This window comes from Chlamydotis macqueenii, chromosome Z, assembly GCF_036417535.1.
Source record: "Chlamydotis macqueenii isolate bChlMac1 chromosome Z, bChlMac1.mat, whole genome shotgun sequence".
In the NCBI taxonomy this organism is placed as follows: domain Eukaryota; kingdom Metazoa; phylum Chordata; class Aves; order Otidiformes; family Otididae; genus Chlamydotis; species Chlamydotis macqueenii.
The window spans coordinates 38,616,690-38,626,860 of NC_141593.1; the positions used below are offsets into that span (position 1 = coordinate 38,616,690).

A 10,171-nucleotide genomic window follows, 5' to 3' on the forward strand; every position below is an offset into this window, starting at 1 on the left:
CCAACACAAATACACAAACTTAAAGTCAAGGAGGTGATAGATTTAAACAAAATGAAATTAAATAAAAGATGTTACAACTTTTTCCAGATAGCTGTCCAAACTAGATGGGTGGTCATTAGAATCTTCTTCAGAAACAGGTCGGTTAGACTACAGTAAAATGGTTGCTTGCTCAGATGTATGCAAATTCAAACATCAGCAAAACAATTTTCTTCTTTTGATGGAAACACCATGTTGTTTTAGTCTTTTTAGATTTTTGCTCTCTGGTATAGCTACCAGTTGCATAACTATTGTTTTTCACTTGAGATGACCAAAGTAGACTCCTGTTGCTGAAGAAGAAACAAACAAAACCTGACACGCTGCATGCCACTATGTTTCACTATAGAACAGTGACAGTTTAAAAAAAAACTTTTTGAGTGATGTACACAGGAAGTCCAGACTTGAAGTAAGAGAATCAAAAGGAAATACTTTGCTTTCTCCTAAAAACATTTTGATTACTTTGTTCTTCCTTTGTTCCATTACTGTTGCTGCAAGTTTCCTTTAATATTAATTGGCCAGTTAAGACTAAATATATCTTATTCTCTCATTCATCTCCACTCTGAGCGCTATGGAGAAGATCACTTCCCTGGCTTTAGCCATCATGCACCTCTCTTCCCATCTCTACATTTGCTCTTCTCTCCTGTCCTGTTAAACATTAGCTGCTTACTTTCACTTTCTAAGACTTTCTCGACATTCAACTCCCTGACTGGCTTTTCATCGGCATTGACATCAGCTTCTACCCTCTTTGACTCTCTGAAATATATTAAGCTCTCCATAATCATCCACATGGTTTCTTTCTTGCTCTACTTCAAGTTCCTTCTTAAAAGGTGGTTTCTTTCCGAGTTTTTTTCCTGTGAGACCTGTAAAAGATTGACAACAACATGGAAACTGGTGTACTGTGTCCAACGTTAAGTCATGCAGGATTGTTTCATTATATTTACTGTCTGGCTGGCTCTTTTTATCTGCTGTCCCTTTTCTTAGGCAGAAAACTTTTGGGAGAGGCTGTTTTTGTACAGCACACAGTTTAATAGAGGTACTTCAGTTCCTAATTGCTATGGTAACATAAACATTAAGAAATAACAAAGAAATCAGGATCACTTAATTTGTTACACTGCAAATACTGAAATTCTACATTTTTTTTGTCTATGCAGGCTGTAGACACAGCATACCTGCCAGATCTGACTTGTGGCACACAATAACCTTTAAAATACAGACTTTCAGTTTAACAGCATTATGTTGCCTTGAAGAGGCAGAAGTAAGAAGACTTTGCCCAGGATTTATCTAGTCAAAGCTGTACACACTTATGATTTAGGATTCTTTCCCACTCCAAACTCTCATGGCTAAAATCCTCAGAGACTTGAATAATCTCATTTTAGGACATGTCTACTGTGCAGCATTTTTGACAGCTGGCTGACTAATATATCTAATTAATCTTTTAGAATAAATTGATTTATTCGTGTTTCAAAGAATTACAAACTCTCAGCAGATTTTTTAGCCAAACTTTCTGAAGCCAAATATGCACACCTGACATGAACTACTTTCAGTACGAAGGCAGCTGATTAGCTAAACGTCTCCAGCAGCTTTGAAAAATGCCCATTTTTGCACAGAGTCAAGTGTAGTGTGTTACACAGTATACACCACTTTTGAAGAGCAGACAGCCCAAATAGCCAACTGATACTGGTGACTCACCAATATAAGCACTCCCTAAGAACAGCTGGAGTGGCTACTGCCTTTGGTTGTTTTCCTTACTGGTCTTCAAGATTTTGCAGCTCTTAGCAGGGGTGGCTGAGCTGCACATGCAGCAGCTCCTCAGCCACCGAAGTTTGCAGCTCCATGTGTTAAACTGGTTGTTAAACTGGCAACCGCAGGTTGCTGTAACCTCTCAGGAGCCAGGGAAGTAACAGGAGATGTGTGTAATGGCAGAGATGCTTGTGAATGGGATGTTCTGAAGGGCAAAGGGAAAAGGTGAGCAGAAATGTGAATAAGGATTAATATTTGGAAGGTAAAGGAAAATATAATGGATGCAGAGTTTGCAGAGAGATTTGTGAAAATATTTAAAATAATCAGACTAAAGGTTAGGGCAGATGCTTTTTGAAGTGTAATTTAGATTTACACATTAATTTAGAAGAATTGAGGGGGGGACGATAGAGAATTTCTGAAAGCCTAGGTAAGCCAAATTGTGATAGACAAAACCAAATGAGTCAAAACCCAGGCAAAGATCTTGAGACAGTAAACATAAAATGACATTAAAATTCCTGAAACTGATGTAAAACCTCAGAGTGGCCCACTAGACTCTCTTCCACGAAATGTGTAGAAGAGGACAGAACATTTTCCTTAATAATGAATTTGTAGAAGCAGTTTGCACCTTATTAACTCACATTTCCTGAAATCCCTACCTGTCCTTTCCTGTCCTATTCATGGCAGGGAGTAACTTAATCACACATATGTTAAGCAGGCTACCTCACAAGCGAAAACAAATGTCAGAAGTTACATTAATCATTATATATATATATTTTTTTTTTTTTTTTAGGACTACGAAAGCCGCCTACAAATGACAGAGTTTAATTCTGTAGGTACTTCCCCAGGCTGTTCCTAACCAGCCAGGAAAGGGGTAAACCACATTTGTGCTTTTTGACTTTTAAGACAGGGAATGCAGAGATCCAGGATAAGACAGAAGGCCGATTACATCTCTTGTTAAATCGCATGATTAAGTGAGCTTGCTTTAAGGACAAAGTTGATCTACAGGTCACAATTTGCCTTATATTGATTTGACTCCTTTCATATTTCCAGATTAAGTGTAACACCAGAGAAGCAGAAGAACGATGATTAAAGTCTGCGCTTTTCCAAATTCTCTCTGCTCCTAGCGACAGATACTCTCCTTTCCAGTGTTTGCTTTTAAATCCTGGAAAAAACACTTCGTAAAAAGATCTCATTGCATGCCCAGGCATATCCAAAGTTTCCACTTGTTCTCAAACATTGGACACCAGCACTGTTCTCAGTTGGAAAAGGACATCAGGGCTGGACAAGGAAATGAGGTCTTGTAGCACAGTTCAGTGTTTGTATTTCAGTCTCCTCATATACATGTGTTAACGTTACTATTTTATGCCTTATATGCTTTAATGGTACTATAATTGTGGGTGGCACTTCACAAGTCTGATTAGGCAGAAATCCTGGCATCTGTTTTATTTATATTTTTCTTCAATGTGAAAAATAATAATTTGAGCCGAGGTCATCTAAATAGATTAATTTTGTGTTGGTATATAGTTCTTGCATCTTTTGCCCATTGTCTCCAGTGCTTCCCAGTACCAGCTAATTCTGATCTTCCTTATAAGCCAGTTTCTGCAGCTATTGTCTTTGCTGTCCTCTGAAAGCATGTAATGCTGTAGGAGTACTTCCACTGACTTTCACTGGGCTTCTCACAGAGTAAGGTACAAGTCCACGTAAGAGTCTGTATCTGTCTTTCTGAGGACATGACTACATTACATCACAGAGTGGCCTTAACAAGGCGATGTAGTCATATTTGGTTCAATTTTGATGTCTGGCTTTATGGCAGCCCTTCCATACAATGCTTCTGTTATTCCCAGGGACTTAGTCCTTATTAGACTCTATGGGCTGAACTCAATTATAAAGCAAGCAGAAAATGCTTAAAGTTTGCTTCTCTACGAAGGTACTACACTACAAAATGCAGTAAAGTGAATGAGGACTCCCCTTTTGTGTTGCTAACCAAGAGGGAAAAGGAGTATACATACTCATTACTTTTTTCCAACATTTTCTGAGGAATTTGATTCCTAAGAGAAAACTAAAGAGAGGCTGGGTAGAAGGTACTAGCAGCCAGTGACTGTGCTGGCCATTTCTCTTCCCATATGGGTTACATGCTATTTTGGGAGGCCAAGAGAAGAAATGCACCCCTGGGATGAGCAGGAAAGGTCCTGACAGTTTTATTTTATTTTTCTGATTGCTATCACATTGCACTGTTATCAGCAAACTGCAACTATCAGCCAGCTGAAGCAGTGGGGAAAGGTCCTACCACTGCCATCTATGGCATGAGCCACACATGCCCATCAGCCTAGCAGGTATATCTGTGCGCTTTTTAGGATGGCTCAGGAAATATTTTCCCATTCTGTTGAACTGGTTCTGTAAAAGGTTTTGGAAAGCTCTGCTCTAAACAGCTTGGTATGGTTTAGTACTAACAAAGTACATGTGTCTGGCATGTTGTCCCCTTATATTGTGTCTTGATTCAGTTTATTTACTCTTCCGTGCACTGAAGTTGCTTCTGTTGGTTGATACCCTGAAAACCTCACACGGAGACCATGGAGCTCTCCAGTACGTCTGGCTTGCTGAGGGCTGGGACTGATCTTAAGAGGCACCTGAGTTTATCAATGGGAATTGCAGTTAGTTCAGTGTTGATTCATCTGCTGGGGCTCAGCCAAGGGAACCGTGCTGCAGATTGGCTGGTACTGAGGGTGGTCATACAGAGCCACAACAACAGATGGGAGGGGGTTAATCTGTTTTATATGTGGAGTCAGCATCTGCTGTATATATGTAGAGTCAGTACTGCTGTACTTCCAGACAAAAATATAGTTAGTGGCTGAATTGAGCAATCTTTTTTTTTTTTTTTTTTTTTTAAATTCTGCAATGTGGAGGCTGCTAATAGTATGGAAAAGACCAGCAGGCCAATCTCAGAAAGGTAAAGCTGGGCATGAAGTTACAGCTGAGTAAAGCTGCCTTTTTGTGAGTGACAACAGAAAGACTCCAGGACCCCTCTCTTATGTTAGAAGTAACAGCCTACCTTTTTAAAATTATTATTATTATATATTTTTATTATTATTATTATTATATAGTAAGTTTTTCAGACCTTATTTAATTCATTGTGAAGCTGCTTGAAAGAAGTGTGTTCTTCCTGCATATCACCATGATTTAATGAAGAGGAGTAAAAGAAACAGTCAAGAATGACACCTGCATGTAAAGTTACTAAATAAGCTAAATTCCAGTGATTTGTTTCTTTCTTTGTAAAAACTCTACTGGCATCAGCAAACTGCCACTTCCTCTTTTGAAAAAAAAGCACTCAATTGCCAGCAAAATAGCTAGCACAAAAAGCTCTGTTTTACAGCTAATTAATGTTTTATTACAGCTATCAGGTCTCTGACTTACTTTTTTTTTTTTAAACCAGATAGTTAGCAGATGATTGGACTGTAGGTATCTAAACATTGGCTACAAGGCTGTTTAATGGCCTGCTAGCCAGGTCATGGCCTCTAAAGCCACTGGATATTGCTTTCAGCTTTTTATTCTGTTCTTCTCAGTTAATAGAGAGTGCCAGCAACTGTGATTTTCCTGTTGGTATAAGTGACCAGGTGGGGGGGTCTAAAGAGGATACCCATGCTTGATCCACGCCAGAGAACGCAGCTCTGCAAGTTCCTTCTGTATCCTCACACCACGAGCTGGTCACCCACTTGCAGAGAAAAGGAAGTCAGCACAATCCTTTGCAGAGCAGGAGAAACAGAGCCCAAAGAGAGATGGGCAACCTCACGGTCATGGCGACTGCAGACAATTCTGCTAAAAAGTAGCCTTCCCACATACATGCATGTAAAGGAGTTTCCTCACATAAATCCAATTTACATCACTTGTGCTTAGACAACAAGAGATGGAAGCCATCACAAGAGAAGACCTGGGTTCACAAGGCAAAGCAGATGCCTTCTGTGGTGTGACTCCACAGATGATCTGCTAAGGATGAGTAGTTATGAAATGAACTTGGAGAGAGAAGAAGGAAATATTAATATTCCATATTTTGTAATACTGAGTCTTTTGGGCTCAGTATTCAAAGAGGTTTTGGTTCCTGGACAAAACCACAAAGTTACTTTACGGTTCATGTATTTTAGCGAATATTTCAGCTACTCCAGTGAGAAAGACAATAAATGCTTAAGTTAAAGCTGTACTGTAAGTGTCCAGTTACTGAAGGCTAGTTCAAGCCTTGCTGCTGTACATGAAGATATGAGTTTAAATGTATAGAAATTTACAATAGGGGCTACTTGCAAAAATATAGTCTAAATTTCAACACAAGTACCTTTTTCATTTAAAGTAGGCTTTACAGTATACTGAAACAAGATGTGCTGGAGCAGGCATTTATATAATGATTGACAGGGTAGCTGTAACTAGTAAATGGCAAATTTTTTCCTTGAAGACAAAATTCCAGCAAAGCCCTGCTCAGCCCAAAGCTAAGATGAGATTCTGGCTTAGGATGGGAGATTGGGATAATAACGGTTTCATCATCCATTTCCAACTGGGTGGGTTTGATATCCGCAATAGTGAAGTGTAGCATTAGGGTTAGAGTTCAGGAAGCAAGGATTGTCAGGGCAATCCCAAGCACAAATACAGGTTGGGTAGAGAATGGATTAAGAGCAGCCCTGAGGAGAAGGACGTGGGAGTGCTGGTGGATTAGAAGCTCAACATGAGCCGGCCGGCAATGTGTGCTTGCAGCCCAGAAGGCCAACTGCATCCTGGGCTGCATCAAAAGAAGCATGGCCAGCAGGTTGAGGGAGGTGATTCTGCCCCTCTACTCTGCTCTCGTGAGACCCCAGCTGGAGTACTGTGTCTAGGTCTGAAGCCCCCAAAATAAGAAGGACATGGACCTCCTGAAGTGAATCCAGAGGAGGGCCAGGAAGATGATCAGAGGGCTGAAGGACCTCTCCTATGAGGACAGGCTGAGAAAGTTGGGGCTGTTCAGCCTGGAGAAGAGAAGGCTCTGGGGAGACCTTATAGTGGCCTTCCAGTACCTCAAGGAAAGACAGAGAAAAACTCTTTAGCAGGGCCTGTTGTGAAAGGATAAGAAGTAATGCTTTTAAACTAGAAGGAGGCAGATTCAGACTGGAGATAAGGAAAAAAATTTTTTACAATGAGGGTGGTGGAACACTGGCACAGGTTGCCCAGAGAGGTCGTTGATGCTCCATCCCTGGAAATATTCAAGGCCAGGTTGGAGGGAGTTCTGAGCAACCTGATCTACTTGAGGATGTCCCTGCTCCTTGCAGGGGGCTTGGACTAGATGACCTTTAAAGGTCCCTTCCCACCCAAGCCATTCTATGATTCTGTGATTCTATAAACATCCTCAGGTTGGAGTAACATTGAAATCCTGCTCTACCCAGAGAGCTAGATGAAGGTGGGCTCAGGATGGAGTGGTAGGTCATAATATATTTTGAACTGGGGAGATTTATCATCTACTCTACAGAAGCACAGGGTTAGGGTTGGGTTTAGGGCTAGGGAAAACAAAGACATTTAAGCCGAAATACCAGCACCATCCTACTCAGCCCAGAGACCTGAGAGCACAGCTGGGCTCAGGACAGGGCTGTAGCTCAGTCTACAACTGGAATCAGGAAATGGTCTTATCTCCTGCAAGGAAAGCTGACTTGTAAAGGTAGGGGCTAGGTTAGCTAGCCACCATATGGTCCTTGGAGCGATGTGTAGGTGACAAAAATAAACTGTTCTTTGCAATATAGGCTACCTGTATTCTGCTAAACATTTCAGCTCTGAAAATATAGAAGTATTGTTTTGTTTCAACAATAGTAAAACGCCATTATCATCTTTGGATATTAAAGAATGAATCAGGTAAGAGAAAACTCTGTAAAAAAATTTGTAACTATCCAGAAAGACTGAAACACCATGGACAGTATTCTCTGCTAATTTGTACCAGATGTACACTATAGGTGTAAAAGTAAACATAATGAGGCCTATTAAGAACAAAATATCATAAATGATCATTAATAACTAACTAACTCTTACTCGTAGGCATGAACAAACCAAAAAGCCATTGACAATTGCAGAAAACCTTCTATGGATTACATCCTTTTTCTCTATTGGTTCTGTGTCTATAACAATCTAATTTAAAGATTTCTTTGAGATTCCAGCTGCAGAAGAAGCAAGGGAGTGCCCAGCTGTTCAAAAGCAACTTCATCGTTCAGAGGACTGCATATTGAAAAAAACAAGGGTTGTCATGGTAAAATATTATTTGTGTGCAAATAAATGCCCTGCTGTCCATTTCTTCCTCAGAAGAAAGTTCTGCACTTTTGCAGAACTCGGAAGAAAACAGAGGAGAAAGCCAAATATGAGGAGATGTGCAGAGATGGAAAATGGAAAAAAAAAAAGGAAGTGAGACAGAAGAAGAGGAAGATTTGTTCTGTTCTGTTTAAAACCATTACCTCCTATTTTTTTTTTTTTAGGACTGTGTGAAGTGGATCTGCATGTTCCATGTCTTTCTGTAAAGCAGTTTTCCAGGGACTTCTTCATGAGACTGGGACTATGGTAATGAATCTCCCTGGCAGGGGCAAAATAACTGCCTAAAACAGTGCAGAAATTCTGCAGAGGAGGGTGGCCCTGTTGAAGAGAGGCCTCCAGGACTAGTTCAGCTGTGTCAGGAGCTCTTCTGTCTCCTGAGTCAGCGAAGAATTGACAGATGCCATGTCAGTGTCGTATCCTTGTCCTTTGGAGTCTACAGCTGGAAGTTACTGCACTTACCTGTCTGCTGGGCAAGAATTTTGTGTGGCTTGAAGTCATGTAGTAATCCATCTCTTAGCTGGGTATCTCTTCCTGCCTTTGTCAGAGCTTTCTTTTTGCCAGCATTGGCACCATCTCTTCTTTTGAAATATGCTGAAGGGTATATATATATATATATATATTAGAAGGAAATACATGTTCATAGCAACTGCAGTTCCAGTTGCAACATCAAATAGTAAGCCTATGAGATTAAAAAAAAAACCCACCAAACATCCCCACCACAAAAACAAGAGAGCTGACACACATATGGCACTTTTGCCTGAAGGGATTATGGCTGAAGTTTTGCAGATTCATATCAAAGTGAAGAATACTCATCTGACTGCAACTGCAAAGGAAATCAGGACACTTGCTCAGGCTGGAGATTGCCTATTACCACAAGTAGTACAGCTTCACTTCTACAGCCCTCCAAATGAGGCAGCTCCAGCTGCTCCTTGTCTTTCAGTGTGACACATACCTTAAATATACAGACCACAAGATAAATATATGTGTAAAGCTGTACGGGCAGGTATTGCCACAGGCTGGGTTCCCCCCTAGCCTCTTCATGTTAAATGCTAGCATTTCAACAGATTGCATACAACAAAGAAAGATCTCTGTAATGTATCGCTTACTTTGATTACAGGTCATGACTTGTTTCTTACCTGACGAAAAACTTGAACGGCAGCTCCACGGTGTTCCTGCACATCCAATTGATCCTGACATTCGCCTTGTTTCATGGGGATAACTGGCCTTTTGTCTTCCTGTTGCACCGATTTGTTTTGATCTGTGAATTTTGCATCACTCAAGCAGTGTTGAAAATCTTTAAGGCAGCAGTTATTGCAGTGGTATGAGAAAGGAAATTGCTGGAAAAAGAAAGGAGAGGGATGAAAGAGGTGATTGTTTGTTGTTTGGAATCATCCATTTCATTCCTCAGCAAGAAGAAAGCATGCTAATAAACACAGTTGTTTATATTTTCAATCTTGTTTAAACATTTAAGGCCTGATTGCGGTTTCATATCCTGATTTTATACTTCAGTCTAGTTCTTCCTGATTTATCCTGCAGTTGGTGTGAGAAGAGTGAGGCTTCCCAACCTGAAAGGCTATGTAGCCCAAGTTAAGGGAGTATAGGATCCAAATAATGTACATAAATTCTTAAATTTCAGCAGTACAGAAATATCCCTGTATGTTCTGGTCTTTAAAAGCTAAGTTTCATGAAAGAAGCAGTACCACTTTGTCATTCCTGATTCGCTTTCCAACCAAAAAGCCTTGCCAATTTGAAAATCTGCAAGGACAAAAAATGTATTCCTCAGGTTAAAATATTTGTTCCCTAGGATTTATTAGGGGCAACTGTCGGACATTATGAGTTCTCCCTCCTTGGCAGAAGGAATGACTGAGTCACACAGATCATCTCTAAACAAAAAAAAAAAAAAGACAGCCAAATAAAAGTAAATCTAGAAACTGTAGAGGCTCTTCTTCCTGTTTTTAAAGCTAGCAAACAGATGAGGCTATTTCTTCTAAGGTTTTTCACTTAGACAAAAAAAGAAAAGCCAAAATTACATCCCTTCTTGTGGCTGTGGTTTGCACTGTCAGCTAGTTTGATCAATGTCTGCAAACAATCT

At 40.3% G+C, this 10,171-nt stretch overlaps 1 protein-coding gene across 1 annotated transcript; it reads right to left on the reverse strand.

Annotated features, from left to right (window-relative positions):
- Positions 1-672: 672 nt before the first annotated feature.
- LOC147596315 (uncharacterized) lies at positions 673-9,344 on the reverse strand. Its single transcript, XM_086770227.1, has 3 exons — positions 9,216-9,344; positions 8,539-8,670; positions 673-896 (listed from the first exon to the last, which is right to left on the reverse strand). The coding sequence occupies exons 1-3, from the start codon at positions 9,274-9,276 to the stop codon at positions 766-768; spliced, it is 324 nt and encodes a 107-aa protein (XP_086626353.1). The 5' UTR covers positions 9,277-9,344; the 3' UTR covers positions 673-765.
- Between the last annotated feature and the right edge of the window lie 827 nt (positions 9,345-10,171).

Coding starts and splice junctions, on each gene's coding strand:
- LOC147596315 (XM_086770227.1), bottom strand. CDS start 9,276: ATGTCAGGATCAATTGGATGTGCAGGAACACCGTGGAGCTGCCGTTCA. Junction 8,671..9,215: donor CCGTTCAAGTTTTTCGTCAG/GTAAGAAACAAG, acceptor TATACCCTTCAG/CATATTTCAAAAGAAGAGAT. Junction 897..8,538: donor AATTCTTGCCCAGCAGACAG/GTAAGTGCAGTA, acceptor AATCTTTTACAG/GTCTCACAGGAAAAAAACTC.